The 18,646-nt window shown below is 38.3% G+C and overlaps 1 protein-coding gene across 1 annotated transcript in view; it reads right to left on the bottom strand.

Annotated features, from left to right (window-relative positions):
- Positions 1–1,323: 1,323 nt before the first annotated feature.
- LOC139745068 (97 kDa heat shock protein-like) overlaps positions 1,324–18,646 on the bottom strand; it is a 38,089-nt gene continuing 20,766 nt past the window's right edge. The window contains exons 2-11 of the mRNA XM_071655482.1: positions 18,145–18,202; positions 10,741–10,887; positions 9,854–9,976; positions 9,154–9,253; positions 8,158–8,297; positions 6,802–7,046; positions 6,325–6,401; positions 5,707–5,858; positions 3,256–3,359; positions 1,324–1,589 (exon numbers count right to left, since the gene is read on the bottom strand). Coding sequence (XP_071511583.1) covers positions 1,451–1,589; positions 3,256–3,359; positions 5,707–5,858; positions 6,325–6,401; positions 6,802–7,046; positions 8,158–8,297; positions 9,154–9,253; positions 9,854–9,976; positions 10,741–10,887; positions 18,145–18,202 — 1,285 coding nt within the window. The 3' untranslated portion in view covers positions 1,324–1,450. The remainder of the gene's footprint in view (positions 1,590–3,255; positions 3,360–5,706; positions 5,859–6,324; positions 6,402–6,801; positions 7,047–8,157; positions 8,298–9,153; positions 9,254–9,853; positions 9,977–10,740; positions 10,888–18,144; positions 18,203–18,646) is intronic.

Raw genomic sequence — 18,646 nt, forward strand, 5'->3', positions numbered from 1 at the left:
GGTGAAAATCAGACATGGCGATCTCAAAGTGAAGATGAAAATGTACAATTTAGGCCCCATTAGGACCCCTCCCCACCCCCCTCCCCTGGGTCCCAAGGGGGGCACCCCGCTTCCCCCATGAACAAACTTGAAACTACAGTCATCAATGTACTTACTCACAGTATCAACTAAGCCCTATCACTTCTGGTTCTAGAGAAGAAGATTTTTAAAGATTCCTTAATTTTAGAGAGTTTGGGCCCCCCTGGGGCCCCCAGGTGGGCCATGATGCCCATTTGAACAAATTGAGATCCTATCCCCCTAGGGATGCTACCTGCCAAGTTTGGCGAAAATCGGTCATGGGGTTCTCAAGAAGAGGATGAAAATGTAAAAAGTTTATGCACGACGGACGAAGCACGACGCACGACGGACGCCGGACGAAGAGCAATCGCAATAGCTCACTCGAGCCTTCGGCTCAGGTGAGCTAAAAATGTAACGCCGTATTTTGGGTGAAAAAACTAAACAAATCCCCCCGGCAAAAACGTAACGGGTGGCATCTCTGCATAATGCATCTAAAACACTGTTCTGCGCACGGCACCTAGGTATTGGCGATACCGATAATTGCAGCACTAGCCTCGCCTCTTTACTTACCTATTGTGGGCTCCTGGAAAGGCAGGTTGGGGTCAGTATACTGGGCCACCAGCTTAAATGGCTCGTTCTGGTTCTAGAGAAGATTTTTAAAGATTCCTTAATTTTAGGAGGTTTGGTCCCCCTGGGGGCCCCCCAGGTGGGCCATGGTGCCCATTTGAACAAATTGAGATCCTATCCCCCTAGGGACGCTACCTACCAAGTTTGGTGAAAATCAGACATGGCGATCTCAAAGTGAAGATGAAAATGTACAATTTAGGCCCCATTAGGACCCCTCCCCACCCCCCTCCCCTGGGTCCCAAGGGGGGCACCCCGCTTCCCCCATGAACAAACTTGAAACTACAGTCATCAATGTACTTACTCACAGTATCAACTAAGCCCTATCACTTCTGGTTCTAGAGAAGAAGATTTTTAAAGATTCCTTAATTTTAGAGAGTTTGGGCCCCCCTGGGGCCCCCCAGGTGGGCCATGATGCCCATTTGAACAAATTGAGATCCTATCCCCCTAGGGATGCTACCTGCCAAGTTTGGCGAAAATCGGTCATGGGGTTCTCAAGAAGAGGATGAAAATGTAAAAAGTTTATGCACGACGGACGAAGCACGACGCACGACGGACGCCGGACGAAGAGCAATCGCAATAGCTCACTCGAGCCTTCGGCTCAGGTGAGCTAAAAATGTAACGCCGTATTTTGGGTGAAAAAACTAAACAAATCCCCCCGGCAAAAACGTAACGGGTGGCATCTCTGCATAATGCATCTAAAACACTGTTCTGCGCACGGCACCTAGGTATTGGCGATACCGATAATTGCAGCACTAGCCTCGCCTCTTTACTTACCTATTGTGGGCTCCTGGAAAGGCAGGTTGGGGTCAGTATACTGGGCCACCAGCTTAAATGGCTCCTTGCGGTAAAATGTCAGCATCTTGGCAAACGGTGCCTGGTGGTTCTTGCTGAACACCTCCATTGAGCTGAGGATTAGAGAGACATAGAGAGACTCGCCATGATATATACGCTCACATATTAATATATATAGAAACATCATCTGGAGCTTAACCCGTACTGTACTTTGTTTCCTGGTAAGCACATATGTTTGCTGAATTTTCCAACGAGCAGCATGATGACTAGAAGCCACTAATGAATATCAAGCACATAATCCTGTCAATCCATATGTGACCGTACATCACAAAACCAACAAAAAATCACACACACCAAGTCCATATGGAGCTTTTCATATTTTTCATATTTTCTGAAAGAGCAAGTCTTTTTCTACATTGTGCTAAAGTTTGAGATCACAAAACGAACAGGATATTGTGTTTTTAGCAGTTTTTCTAGAATTTTTTTTTAAATAGAATAGTGTGATTAGGTGTGTCTTAGAGTACCCTTTCATTTCTCACAAACCCTTTACATACTCTTCACTTTCAACTCTAATAACTTTTGAAAGGATGATACTACTGCCTTGGAAGTTGGTAAAAGTAATGAATAGAATGTGTTAACAAAGCATGATCAATTATAGCTTAATCTGATAACTCCTTCATTGTTGTTGCTGTGAAGTTTTACATCCTGTTTTTTGTCCCATCATTGAACACAGCATGGCTCATGGTCACATTAAGCGCTGGAATAGACCCTATACTCCAGAGCCTCTTTTCTCAGTACACACCGTTCCAAAGTGTGTGCTGTCTTTCCAATATTTTTAGATAGGTTAGGAGAGTCCATTTGAATTGAGTTATACATCATTATATAACTTAAGGTCTGCTTTTTCAAAATCTGTTCTTAACAAAAAATCTATGTCAGGTGACTTTTTGCTGATTTTGTGATACAGGGTCACATATTGTCCTTTGTGTCTAAATAACAGAAACCAGGAACTGTTACAATGTTTCATATAAATAAATTTGTCTGAACATACATTATGGTTCATGAATGCGGGGCATTGAGCGAAAGGCACTTAAGTAGCAAAGCAAGTTGCAACCAAGTGCGAGGGTGCATAAAGGATTAAACAAGACGTTAAATCAGAAGTACTTCACAGCAAATGTATGCAAAACAATAAGTAATTCACAGATGCATGGTTTGCATTTGCAGCTGGCTTTATGCCACACTATGATATCATACCAGAGAAACAGGTTTTCCACATACATCAATATTGCACATTTCTCACACCTAAAAATATGAGGATATTCTACCAACCTTCACAGTGGGTTAACATTTGGAGAAGCTTTGCATTTATTGCAAATCATTAAAAGAAGAAAACTGCAGTTACCATAGTTAGAACTGAAATACTTGTAGCTGACTAGTTGATGATGATCAGCTACTACTATGGTCACAGCACTTTTTGTATTTTACTACAACTTCAAAACTCTTATGCAATGGATTCCCACATCTATAGTATACTATCAACATACAACTGAATTGTTTCACCACAGAGTATTCTGGCATGACATTAGATTACACTTCATCAAACGCCCCTGGAAGTAAGGTTTAATTTGCAAAATTTGGGCAAAAGACTTTGATCATGGAAACTAGCGCAAATCTCCCAAATCATTACACACATACTGATGTCACGACAAACTTGTCGACAGACAACCTGATAGATGAAATGACTGAGAGAGAGAGAGGGGGAGAGATGTACAAAGAACTCACCCATCTTCTCCATCAGTGCCTTCCCACTTGAGGCTGATTGCATATGGTGTCAGGTCCGTCACAGTGAAGTCCCGTACCCGAAATGTTGGTGATAGGATGGCACACTAGAAAATGTTAGACACACCATGAACAGTACAGAAATGTTATTATGAAATCATACCATCATCGCAACTGGGCATTCATTGTTCTTTCATTAGTTACAAAAGAAAAACAAAACAGAAAAATTTTCAGCAAAATCTGTTTTATACATATTGCAGTGTTACTGACTGTGACTGTGCAAACTGCATTGTCTGGTTTACTATACTAGTATGTTAAGAATGTAGTTGAATTCTATTCAGATGCCTTCATTTGCTGGTTTTACACATGGCCAAGTGTTTAAGATACACTGTACAACACAACAAATGCATCGGAATAGTCAATGCCTGTTAAAGCAATAGCCAACTACACAACAAAATTATTACATGCAGTGCTCAGTTTTGAAGGATTCATTCAGTTGAGATACATGGAATACAATCTACTTCACAGCAGCAATCAGACCATGCCAATCTTCAATGGGTTCAAGAAACCAAGACAGAAAGACATCCAGTCTAGTCCTGAGAAGGACCAGGCAGCTAATGTCTACTGTCAGGGTTTCCCTGCTGGCTGAGGTACCCCCATCCCAGCTCCTACAGATCACCTCAGGGTTGTCAGTAAAACACTGACATGTTAGAGGTAACCATTAGGAGGGACTGAAGGCAGAGGCCACACCACAGCAAAGCTCAGAGAATGGATTGACTTTCACATCATTTTGCTCTTTAAATTAATTTTTTTTTTAAATCTCAAGCTCACATCAAAGACTTGCCTCATTGAGTTCATAATCTTCAAGTCAAACACTATATAGGAATGATAGTAACTATCATGATAATGATGATGATGATGATAATAAAAATAAATAATAAAAAAACAATTGTAAATACACATATATGTACATTCATTGTCACTGCACAGAAAATAAAGGTAGTGCCAAGGAATCTGTTTGAGACAGAGAGAGAGATAGAGAGAGATAGAACCCTAAAATCTGTCACTTGTACTTTCCTGTAAGTAATGGCTATATTTCAAGATATGCTACAACACACCACACTGAAACCTCAACAAGATACACCTTTTTCCATATATGATAGACCATTTCTGTAATGTATTACAATTCATGAAGGTTTCTTTTCCTACTGCCTAGTACCAAACCGTTTCATTCACCTGCTCCCTCCAATTAAGTTTCTAGGGTAGGAATTCACTTAGCTGTTGGTAGGTAAGGCAAGCCTCCAGCAAACTTTGTGATTATTAAAGAAAACTTTTGTGAACGATGCATGGACTGATTTTTATAACATTACCGAAATGGTTTACTGACTAAAGATACTGGACTTCATCGCAGCCTAAAATGGTGTAAGTGTGCGACATATCACACCATACCACGGACACGCTTGAATATATCACTAATAAAATCAGACTATGTACAATGCATATACCTGTATGCATTTATCTTTCAGATTTGCTTTGATAAACCTTCATAAGCAGGAATTGGTATGTCCAATGTAACTAATAACATATCTTATCAATACTTTAAAAAAAAAAACAAACCAAGGCAAACAAACAAACAAACAAAAACTTCTAGTTGCATTATTCTTTCTGTCAGCAGCTGATGTTAATGACACAAAACATTGAATCTCAAATACACCATCATTCTTCTAGTTATTCCTAAATACAGCCACTGCACTTGTACTAGCTTTAGAGTGCGCTACTTTGGGGCTAGACAGGGTTTAGTGTATCACTGGACGGCAGTGTTCTCCCCTCATAACAAAGTTCTCTGGACCAGCAATTTTTTAAATGATATTGAGATTTCATCATAACAGAACAGTATAGTGTATAAACCTATAAAGATGATAATAATTTTGGAAACCTGAATTTTGATTTTGTTGTAACGAAAATGTTGCTATAACCATGTTCGTTACAATGGGAGTGCACTGTATGTACTGTGTTGTCTGGCAAGCAAATCTTGGTCAACTTCCTTTATATTCCTTCAATATTCCTTCATACACTTACTTTCCAAGGCAAGTAAAGGCTTTGAACACCCATGGGTATACTTTGCCATACATTTCCTAAATCTTCTTCATGATGATGAGTGTTAAACAATGCTTATAATTTGGGTGAGTATATCATAAAAATTATGTCCTACCCAAAAATTGTTGTGTCCCATATTAGAATTCCTGTGCATGACAGTCCATACTACACAAATGTGGTGACAGTGTATTTCTGAGCTAGCAGTGTGTTCATCTGCAAATGGCAAATCGTAAAAAGCGATGGAGACACAGTCACAAGCAAAATGAGGTCATCTTTTCACCATGTATCACTTTTGTATGTTTGTGAAGGGGAAGCCCCAACTTTGAAGCACTGTGCTCAAGAGGGAGGATACCTCACCTGAAGAGCGCAACCTCTGGCAACCGCCTCATCCTGGTTAAGGGTGGTACTGCATTCCTTCTTGAACACTTTCTTTATCGTCTCCTTGATGGACGGGATTCGACTTGAGCCACCAACGATCTCAACTGAGTGGATGTCCTCTGGCTTCAACTCTGGACAGTTTGAAGGTAAAGGAGGATGCAAACCAAGATGCATTACAATCCAATCAGCTGAATAAAACAGTTTTGGTGATGCAATTCCATTACCCTGGGCCAATTTCATAAAACTTGTTATCAGTGACAACTGCCACATTTCTATGACAAATTTACTCTCAGCCAATCAGATGTAAGGATTTCAGTAGCTTGTCACATCTATGACAACTTGTCACTGATGACAAGTTTTATGAAACGGGCCCCTGGTAAATCCTTTCATTGCTTTGAATGGAATTTTCTAAGGTCTAGTGTTTTTAATATGGAAATGCATGAACACTAGAAAGTTGGCAAAGAGGAATGTTGTACACAAAGAAGCACCGTGACCATGCGTGAGCATAAGGTCACAGAAGAGGTCTCTATTTAAAAGCAAGTCATTAGCAAAGATTCCTTGAGGACACTTTGAGTTTGTGTGATGAGCCATACTCACTTGTTTGTTCTAGCACAGATCGGAGCGGTCCTTCAACACGTTTTAACAGGTCTCCAGCAAGAGCCTCAAAGTCAGACCTAGGAAAATAGACAGGAGTGAGAGAATAAATATAACACCATTGGAAGAATTCAAGGCAATCTCGAAAAATAATCTCTTTATATTAAATCACACTTAGTTTATTTGATCAAAACATTATACAATATACTCTGTACTTTACACTAAGTCTGAAAAAAAAAAAAAACCGTTGTGTTTTTTGGAAAAAGTAAGCAAAAATACAATACAAGAAGAAATGAAGCAAAATATTGACTTTTAAGATTTTTCACAGTAGCTGAGTCACATTGAAAGCAATTATCACAGCAAAACAGCCATTCAGTTTTAAGGATTTAGTTATCACAATGGTAGTCCAGGTAATCATACAAATTCATGCTTCTTCAGAACAAATTTTCTTATATCTCCCTGCAGTTTCTCAGAGCCCACCTCTTCATCTTTCCAGAAACATCACGGTCATTCATGATACACTCGATGTTCATAGAGATTTCGGTGGCATTGGCACTCATCAATTTCTTTAGCTTGTCACACTCCGTCAGGAGTCGCAGCCATGCCCTCATGTTAGACTTGACATCCAGTTTGTAGCGAGTCTTAAAATCCTCTGCAAAGTGCTCAGCAAGCAGCCAGTCAAAGTCACGGCCACCAAGTTGTCTGTCAGATGCATTTGCCAAGACCTGCAGATGAAGAAAATGGAGAGTACTGGATCTTTGTTAATTGATGTAAACAACATCCATGCTTTGTGTTTACTGAAGGGATGGTTTGCTAAACATGAATTAAATTCATCATGAATATGTATTCTTGATGTTTTATACCATATACGCCATATATTTAGCAAGTCTAAATTTTCATGAATTGGGACTTTTCGACAATTTCTCGAGTAGTTAAATTTGGGATTATAGAGTATAGTACTGAATGAAGAAATGTATACATGCACGTCATATTCTTATCGGGATCAGAGTCAATATTTGCATGTTTCACTTCATTCAGGAATAGCTCCCGACTCGCGAAATTTGAGAAAATAAAAACCTCTATAAAAATATTTGGTGTATACAGTATTCTGCATGATTTTCTGCTTTTTACTATTAATATAAATGTAAAGCTGAAAAATGAAGATTTGATTGGCTTAAAAATCTTGACTGTAGTAGTCTAATGTGTACCCAGTTTCAATAAATGTCACCATAGACTCACTCCTATTAATTTTAATATAATTCACTGATATGTGTGGGATCAACAGTACAATTCGTGCAGATTTAATTTTTCCATTGTTTTTATTGTAGACTGTAAGATTCATGAAGGGCAGACAGACAGCTTGGAAATTATTGCAGATAAAACATGTACTAGTATCTCCCTGGCATCATAATGCTACAAATGACAGTCAAACAATGACAAAAAACAGATGTTGCCCAATTAAGCCCCATTCTTGATCATTTACTGAACACTAGTAGATTCGTAGGAGGTGGAGTTCAATGAGCCCATCACTGCCTAGGCAGGATTTATTGCATTGGAAGGCTTCCACTGTTTTAGCTTGCAGTTCAGTATAAATGGAGACATGACCAATAAGTTATGCAGGCAATCCTAGTTTTTGCCCACAGCTTACATGGGATTTCTCTCTTTCCTATTTCTTCTCACAAGGCTTTCATACCCAATTACATCAATGCCATCTAATGTTAGTATATTACTACACAAGCTATCAGGCATACACATGTGAAACAGCACCACACACACACACACACACACACACACACACACACACACACACACACACACATATATATACAGAGACACCATACCTTTAATTTGCCCTTGTTGAGAAGCAGTAACTGAAACCTGAAGGGAGGCATGGCCACAATCTACAAACACTACATTGCGGGGCTTTTCCTCTGGGGCTGGAAGGTCCTGCTTGTAGATGCCATATGCCAGGGCCACTATCAATAGGAGGAGAGAGATGCAGTTAGCAATGTGCTCCAATGATGTTGGGTAGCTTTTGAGGGATTCGAGTGAGCTACATTTGTAGGTAGAAACTGATGGGTTTCTCCGATCATTTGCATTGGTGAATTTCTTACATGTTTTGAAATTTGAATTGAAATGTCATTTAATGGCCATTTGAGACAAAGCTGTCATAGAGCTAGTGGTGATGTTATCACCTCACATGGTATCCTACTGACCAGCACATACAGTCTTAGAGATAATGGTTTTGAACAATTAATAAACTGTATTAGTTACAATGATAACTATCGTAGATGAAAGCAAAATCAAGCATTCATGGCTTGTTATGGGAGAGGGATTATTTGTGAGATAACGGACTAAGAACACTTTTTTTTTTTCAATCCCATCATGTGCCACATTTCTAGTGCTTTGGTACAGCATGTTTGCAATTATACTATTTTAACATTTATTGTTCACATTTCAAACAGCAACCTAATGTTGTACACACATATGTGTTTGCATTGCATTTTTTCCCCCCCAGTCTCTTAGTTCCTAATTTTATCAGTGATTCTGAAATGGGCAACACACTTTACAAGATGACATTTCCTCTCTCTCATAGGCAATTTTCTTTTAATTTCTAATTTTGTGAGGACTTTCTAATAATGACTTTTACGAGTTCTAACTCATCACTCTCTAACGTAAGGTACGCAGAATGCACTCAAATACAAAGTTCCCAATCTACTGACAACACTTTCTGCAGGAAAATGCCCCAGGAAGTGATGGGATATGTTTGTACCTGAACCTAAAGGAAGGTTGGGAGACGATGACATGTTTAGTGTAAGTCTAGTACCCTACCTGCTGTAGTGTCACTGATGACCCTGAGACAGTTGAGCCCAGCAATCTCTGCAGCATGGAGAATACCTCTCCTCTCCAGATCAGTGTAATACTGGGGAACCTGTTGAGAGTGGTTGGTACATAATGACAGGTTGAGGCAAAAAAGACATACAGGTATGAATTCTCTGTACCTGTTGGCTGTGGATCATAGCCCATCTCATAAATAACAAAGCACCACTAACAAAAAGTTACAAGTTTGTAATGGTTTAAGCACCATTCCCTGTTGTTTTGTCATGCTATTTCAGCTTGCTGCAAGTCTCATTTCAGATCTCTATCACCTGGAAAACTTATCTGTGGTGCTGCCCACATATGACTTGTTGTCTTTGTCTACTGATAAACATTCACTTTCCATGTCACACATGTTACTGTAAAAAATGTTTACTTTGACACACACTTATAATACACATGAATACTGGGGGGGGGGGGGGGGGGGGGAGATGGAGGGGGAAAAATCCTGTCAGGCAATTTTGCTGAGAACAACTGGCAATGCTAAATCTTCACATTATCATTATTGCTAGTGTATCATGATGATATACAAAATTTGGTCTCATAAAAGGACACCTTTATTTTCTTTTAATGGTACATCATTCACTTGGGAAAATTCACTGCAAGATCACTGACATCATTTCGGATTTTCCTGAAGCATCTACTGCTAACTTACCGAGACTACACAATCCACCACCTTCCTTTGTAAATTCACTTCAGATGTCTCCTTGAGTTTGGTCAAGAGCATGGCGTAAACCTGTTCTGGTGTGAACGTGTCCTGCTCACCAAGGTACTGTACCTGTTCATAGAAAAATCACAGTATAGGGTTATCCTGACCAGCAGAAATTCACAGATATGTACTGTAAATGGCACAGAAAGTTATCTGCTCACGCAAATGCTCAGAACAATACACAGTGAAAGTACCTTAATAGTGAAATGAAATGTCAAATTATACATGGATGACCTGCAAAATTTCACATGGAGTTTGAATCAATGGGCCTCATTACCACTTAATGTCAAAGAAACATCAAAATGTACTTGGTAAAATCTTTATAATTTCATAATTCATCCCTTTTTATATTTCAATTAGAACTATAAATGTTTAAGACTTTCATGCAAGTCCATTAAAATCATGTGAAGCATTGTACTTCCATCACATGACCTAATCTGCATATGAATTGTGACCCAATATCAGTTTTTAAGAAAAAATCTAAAATTTTGAAATACATGACAAATAAAACCTTAAAAACTGGAAAATATGCCAACTTTCTTCTCATATAGATTACAGATTTTTAGTGAAACTTCTCTCATTTTGCTACTTTAATTTCTCTCTATCTATTTCAGCGAACTCAAACAAGGAGTGGCTCATTTCAGAGATTTTGATCATGGTTATTCGTCCTATGGATTGCTATACTCATGGAAATTATTCTTTTTAAAAGTGAATAATCTCAATTTGAACATCCTATACAGGAAAACAAGGTGCAAGTGTTTGAATTGAAAAAGTGGAATGTAGGATTAATATGTTGTTTGTGGCCCTCTTAAGCCAGATAACAGTGAAAAGACTTTACCTGCAGGCCCCAATTTGCCATCTTCAAGCTGTGTGACTTTGTAGAGGACACGCTCAACATCCGTCTGTACAGAGGGGTCATCAAACTTCCTTGCGATGAACCGCTTGAATTGCGATACTGTGTTCTTGAAGTTTGTGATGGCCTGTTCCAATAGAGCAAAATAGAATAAAAATGGAGAAAATGGAATTTATGGCCAGTATGTGAAATTGTACAAAAGTTCTTGTGACCTTTGACTGAGCTTCTACCTATCACTTTTTTTTCTTTTCTTTTTTAAAGAAACTGCTTGTTTATTCATTTCCATACTTGTTGTCAGCTACATGAAAATCACCACAAAACATTACAGTAACATTTAGCACTGCAGATCTGAAAACTTGCTCTTTTCTGGCAAGGATGCTGATAAGAGAAAATCAGGTAAATATCACGATGGACAAGGATGGAGAAATGCTCAGATTCCAAAGAAAGTAGAATAGAAGAGAAATACCGAGGATGGATTTCTTTTCAGCCAACCACATGGATATGGGGGTGGAAAGTGGAAAGGGAAAGAAAAATAAGAGAGATTAACCTTTAAGAACTAAAAACTGTACATATCACAAAACAAGAAATGTAAATAAGACCGAATTGGACAAATGAGCCATCAGCATCTCACATTTGCATTGTACAATGTACACATGTAGGTCTATCTCATAAGCCCTGTTTTCATAGAACCTTACTACCGCAACAAGGTCCAGGTAGCGTACGGGTTACTTTTTTTTACCCCGCTTGTTAAAACAGTCCCTGCAAATATTGCTTGGACGTTGTCGTGGTAACTATTGCTAAATTAGCCAGCAAAGGGTAATTACCGCAACATTACCCTAACATTACCAGGGTAACCCTTCTGTCAGAATGCAACTGTGGCAACATTCCTCTTATACACTCAACACACACACACACACACACACACACACACACACACACACACACACACACACACAACATTGGAGACAGAAAATGAATGAGATACCATACAACTGTACATCGATCAGGTGCATGGATTGTAATCACTGATCTCTATGTACATGAAGTTGAGATCAGTGAATGTAACTACATTTTGTTTATTGAAACGTGTCACTGGCTGGTGGGTGGGGTCTCTTAAAAGGGGGCTATAGACAGGGCTTCACAGAAAATGTCTCAAGTTTTTATAATTAAATCTATGCAACTACATGTATTGATTTATTTGTCTCTAGGTAGATATTTTTTTCCACATAACAGAAATCTAATCAATACAAGCACACATACATTTCTCTTCCAGAATGTGGCCTAAAATATTATATTTACATTTCCCTGGTTGTTTTCATTGAGTATACATATGTCTATATTATACAAATGTACTTGTATTAAAGTGTCAAATGTACTTGTATTAAAGTGTCACATGTACAGTGTACAACATCATATTGATTCTTTAGTGGTAACTTTTGTCGCCAGGCCAAACATTATTTTTTAGGTAAATCAATTTTGACCCTGATGCACCACCCCCCCCCCCCTAACTCTGATGACTCCTCTAAAAACTTGACAGTCAAAGCCAAAGTGGCCATGACCCAAATCAAATGGAATTTGAGGCCTGCAATCCTAGCTGAGGATATTGCTGGAAAATGACATTTCCTTAAGCCAAAGTACAGTGACCCTTGATCTTGACCTTCCATAATAATCATATTAATACTAAATGGCAATTCATTCTACTCTCTCTGACAACTTACACTACCTTGTACATCATCACCAGACATTCCTTGCTAAATGGAAATTGTATTGTTTTACAAAGGAGTGAACTTTGACCTGTCAACACTTATTCCATTTACCAATTTCTACTCTTCAAATTGAATTACATACATGTACAATTGTATACCACCAATGGACAGTCCTAGATGAAGTTGCGGTTGGAAAATGTTATATTTCCCCAAGATCTGTGCCATTTGATTGTTAACCTACAAATGTGCTAAAAAATTGAATCACATACAAGTATACTACACTTGTATACAAGTATACACAGCATATCTGACCATCAAAAGTAAACCAAGTTCATTAAAAAATTCTATAGCACATTGTACTTCAGTACATTGATAATGCAGTGAATTTTGTTACATTTTACTTATCCATGCAGTAGGTGACACACAGTGATTTATTCAAAACAAGGAAAAGTAGAAATTACGCGGTGCGTAATATATGTCCCCGCCGGAAGTAGCATTTAGTAGCAAAATGTACAATATAGGTAAAAAGATCAAGGTCAAAGGTCAAAGAAGTCAAAGGTCAAAATTCTGTGTTCAGAAGTTTTGAAGCCCTCACCTAGTGCCATCACATAAAGCAAACGGAATCAAAATCGGGTTAGAAATGGCAAAGGAGTAGCATTTTGTAGGCAATGTACAATATAGGTCAAAAATCAAGGTCAAAGGTCAAAGAAGTCAAAGGTCAAAATTCTGTGTAGAAGTTTTGAAGCCCTCACCTAGTGCCATCACTTAAAGCAACGGAATTGAAATCGGGTTACAAATGGCGAAGGAGTAGCATTTTGTAGCAAAATGTACAATATAGGTCAAAAATTAAGGTCAAAGGTCAAAGAAGTCAAAGGTCAAAATTCTGTGTAGAAGTTTGAAGCCCTCACCTAGTGCCATCACATAAAGCAAACGGAATCAAAATCGGGTTAGAAATGGCAAAGGAGTAGCATTTTGTAGGCAATAGGTCAAAAATCAAGGTCAAAGGTCAAAGAAGTCAAAGGTCAAAATTCTGTGTACAAGTTTTGAAGCCCTCACCTAGTGCCATCATATAAAGCAAACGCAATCAAAATCGGGTTTAGAAATGGCGAAGGAGTAGCATTTTGAAGCAAAATGTACAATATAGGTCAAAGGTCAAGGTCAAAGGTCACAACTGAAAATTCTGTATATAAGTTTCAAAGCTCCCATGTAGTGCTATCATACATAGCAAACAGAATCAAAATCGGGTTTAGAAATGGCGAAGGAGTAGCATTTTGAACATTTTGATCAAACACGGACGCACAGACGGACAGACGGACACACACACGTACGGAGCCCGGTTTCATAGTCCCCCTGCTCGAACTCGTTCGGCGGGGACAATAAACCCAATACAACAAGCTTCAATGAATTCACTTCAGTTGAGATGGATTCTTCTCAATTCTTACCCAAACTAACCTTGGGCTTCAAAAAAAACAAAACAAACAAAACAAACAAACAAACAAAAAAACCACACACACACACACACACACACAAAAAGAAAAAAACATGCACCATATTCACCATTTACAGAAACAAAGTAATACATTCAGGATACGGGGCTATACCGGTATGCCACCACAACCAAATCATAATCTTTCCAATCCAGCGTACTGCTTGTTTGACCAACACATAACCATGTATGGGACTAGGCAATGTGCCAATGAGCAACTTTATACATCTTACAGACAATGCAACATCCTGCAATTGACTGACAACTTGCTTTTTGTCATCAGGTACTAATCACTATCCTTTCATGTTAAAGGCATTATTTACCTATTGCAGATGAAATAAAAATCCAGATTTAGTGCTTCAAACTAGTTCTGAAATATGAGTTAGGGATAGAAACAACCAATGTAAACATTTGAATCTGTGTTAATTAGTGTTACGTATTGTGAAATATACAAAATATGAACAATAGTTATGATAAGAATGTTTCTAGACTAAACCATCTATAGTTATAGTTTAGTGAGAAAAATAGGATATCTCTTTATATTTTAGACTTTAATGCAAAAATTGTACATGGTAGAATGTTTTGTGATACACCTGACCTACTCATATGCATCAAATGTGACATCTTGAACATTTTTTTTTTTCACTGCTCCCACTGAAAACAGTACAGTACCTCTAATTTTGAGGAGATTAAACAACCTGCCTGCATGCATCAAACAATAACCACTTTGTAATTACCTCAGATGTGTACAAATGACCTTTTTCTTTTTTGTTCAGTTGGCTGTGAGGCACTGTATTTGTTTCAAAGCCACATAATGCATACAATGTAATTTGCAAAACAAATACTAAAATGGGCCTGACGGCCAACATCCTGAAAGATGGTGATTCCTTGATATAGAAGCAGCTGATGATTTGTAAGCTGCAATATATTCATTCATTATCATGATCATGATTATTATTCATTACTATCAACACTTTAACTGATTACTACATGTACACCTACATTGTACTATTGTGAAGTTTGAAAGTAAATCTAAAATTGATGATACAAACAAAAAATTGACAGTTAGCACTAGCCACAGTTACTCATGTCTTAAACCATCACCCCTCACATTTACTTCATGTCATTTTGTAAGAAACATCTTTTGTAGCATTCTTCTTGCAGTAATGCAGACGACATTGTATATACGTGAACTTGAGCTACGTCACAACCATTACACGTACATTGTCTTTAGAAAACTGCACATATTCTCCTTTGTATCACAACACCAGCCACTCTACTCACAATCAAAGTGCACTTGAATAACATACTTCATAACGTCTACTGCCCTGTTTTCCAGTTGTTGAGGCACTGCTATGCTTAATGAAATATTTCCTCAAACCAGCACTCTTCAAATCTTTTCCAGTGTCAGTCAAGCAACACATCACTATATCTAGCAGCATGTCATGTGGGGTGTGCACATTGCCAGGAATAAGCACACAATACTACAAAGGGGCAAGCATCCAGGGATATTTTTAAATTGATGATTTATCCGCCTCTCCTTTATATCCTCCCTACATTAACCCACCTGGCCTAACGTGTGTATGTATACACACACACACACACACACACACACACACACACACACACACTGTACATAATACAAACAGCTGTAAGAACAGGAAAGGGTTCACACAAGACTGAACAATCAAAATTCAAGTTCACTTCCTGGGACTGTTCTCTGCTCTGTTTCCACATTATCATGAATGCTCTATTGGCTGTATGTGTTACTGAAATATTCCTAGCCTGTAGGCTAGCTTACATAAATGTCTACAGCAGTGATGGGCACTTTATTTAATTTTTGAACATTAAACCAGTTGTTTCATCCAAGAAGGAATCTGTTCTTACCTACAATGTAAGTTACATGAGCATAGATTTCCTCTAGTCTTGTGATACATTGCACAGCCTGTAACAGTGCATTGTACCCACATACATCATATATGAACATATGATTCTTGTGCCAAAAGACTAAGTATGATAATGTACACATCTCTCACACAGTGCTAAAGATCCTGAATAGAATACAGGAAGCCTGTGAATTAAGGGATTCACAGACATAACCTGAGTCACCCCTTCTTCTCTCCTCTCAACATTAAACTGGTGTGACCCAGCCAGCAAGTGTGATTGGTAGACTCACATAAAACTTCACAACAGACAAAGTTTTTCTTTTTTTTTTTTCAAAGGGGGAGGGGGAGAAACGAGACACATGTGCATATGATCCAATGTGGCATGAATTGTGCACTGCTGTATGTAATGGAAGACCAACACAATGTAGCTTAGACTGTTGGAACACAGACTTGAACAGAAAACCAGAAAAGTTGCTGGAATAAAATCAAAGTATGTTGTATCACTATAAAGTCAATATCTTTGGGCTTTTGTATGGTCAACTTCATGGGTTTGTAGGGGGGGGGGGGGGGGAAGGTGGCTTCAAAACCTTTTGCTTGCCCAATTCGGGCAAGCATTTTTTTCTCTTTGTTTCAAAACACTTGCACGACTTTGATGTTCACTTGCCCAGGCAATCAGACAAGAACTAACAAGTATGTACAAGTTTGTAGCACCTATTATCATAAGATTAGGACACACGAGACTTTTCTGTCATAATCCATTCTCAACAGAAAATACAATATTCCATTTACAACTACAGTTCGACCTCGATTATCCGGCCATGTCGGGACCGGCACTCATCCGGATAAGCGAATTGGCCGGACATGGGAGACACAATGTTAGCTGCCGTCTAAGCTGCCGTCCCAGTGCACTGGCAGCTAGGCAGGTAGCGTACCCCGCAACAGTGGTGTAATCTATGCTAGCCTGCGCAAAATTGTAGTCCCGATAGATCATGACTGCTTGCTTTTACGATGATAATGTGGTGTGAATTTATGTTAGTTCTGTCAGGAATATTGTAGGTAAATCGTGTGAGTTTTGTAGAAATTTTAATTGAGTTTAAAGTCACTGTTTTTTTCTCAATTTTTGGATGAAAAAAAAAGTCCTTCACCGCGTGAACGCGTCCGGATAATAGATAAAAGGAGGCCGGATAATCGAGGTCGAACTGTAATGAGAATATATACAAAACAAACATTCAAGTGTAAACTTCAAGATAACAAATGTGATACAAAAAGCGATGCAATCATCCTTTAAAAAAAAAAGTAATTTGAAAGCTTTTTAGTTCTGTACAAAGTTTGTATTTCTTAAACATACAATTGGTAATCAAATATTTCACCAGACATGGATTTAGAGAGAAAAGAAAAATGCGTATGACATCTCTGCTGTTGCTGTTGTTCTTGTTTGAGTAGTACTGTGTAGCTCTGTGAAGTCCAAATGAATTTTAAAACATTTGTACCTTTGGGAAGAAGCGCTCTCTTCTTCTTCTTCTTTAATATAATTCCAAAAGACAAAAAGACAATAATTACCCAAACATCTCCTGGGCCCCGTTTTATCAAAAGATAAAATCGATTTAAATTTCCTTACTACACAGGGCTGCCATAGACGTACAGTTGAAATCAACTATATAATCAATTCTAACTCTTCATAAAACAGGGCCCTGGTACAAATTTAGACCATGGTCTAAATAAGTGTGAAATAGGCATACCTTTGATATGCACATACCAATGCCCATTTGTTCCTGGACATCTGTTGGCATACGCAATCTGTCAATCGTATTTCAAAAAAGAAATTTGCATAAACCACGGTTTAAATTTGTACCACCTTTGTGAACTTGGGCCTTAGAATCTACTGGTGTTGATGAGAAAAAAATAAATCAGTCTGGTACACAGGCTACAATGTACATGATGAGTACATCAGCATCACTCCATTCATGACACACTCACTGGCATTCTAGATATTTGAGAGCTTCTCTCTTCCAAAGACATAATGCTTATGAGGGCGCACCTAATGTAGACATCATAGACATGAAACATCTGTTTTGTCACTTCACATAAGTTTTTTTCCCCCTATCTCTTTCACATTTATATCTGACGTGGAATAACTTTGTATTTGCCATTAGAATCCAGCCCACTGTGCACTGTTATACAGGTACATATTGTATGAGACCTAATTTTCAAGCTACTTTATGCAGACATGCACACTCTAAGAGAAACACACACTGAAACACAAAGGAAATATAATATACACAAATACACAGTTTCAGAAACTATACCTGACTCCGTGCAGCATGACCTTGTGTTCGTAACTTCTCACCAAAACTGACAACGCTCCTGTTTGGAAAGACACAAAGAAAAGAACAATGCATTCCTTCAGCAATGAGTCTGACTCACTTTATACCTTTACATATTTTTGTCTGCATTGATACATGTATGTTAATCCAACCCATATCTGCCAGATTTGTAAGTGATGTTCATATGAATAGAGTACAATTTCTGAGGAATCAGAGGTTGGGTCATTGTATAAAGAAGGAATTAAACTAGATGATACTCCTATTAAACTATCAATAACAATAGATAAATAAAATATTAAATTCACAATATACAATGTACAGGATGTATGAGAATGTCTTTTGTTCTATGCATGTTCCAGCAAGTCTATGGCTCAACTACTTGTATGGATGACAGTTTCAAGGGGCACTACTATAAGTTATCAAAATTAAATAGTAGACTTTCCTAAAATCAGCAATTCTTACAGTGTAGCCTTTTTGTATGTCT

This window comes from Diadema antillarum, unplaced genomic scaffold (assembly GCF_040938485.1).
Source record: "Diadema antillarum isolate AM-2024a unplaced genomic scaffold, OU_Dant_1.0 seq00001233_RagTag, whole genome shotgun sequence".
Taxonomy (NCBI): Eukaryota; Metazoa; Echinodermata; class Echinoidea; order Diadematoida; family Diadematidae; genus Diadema; species Diadema antillarum.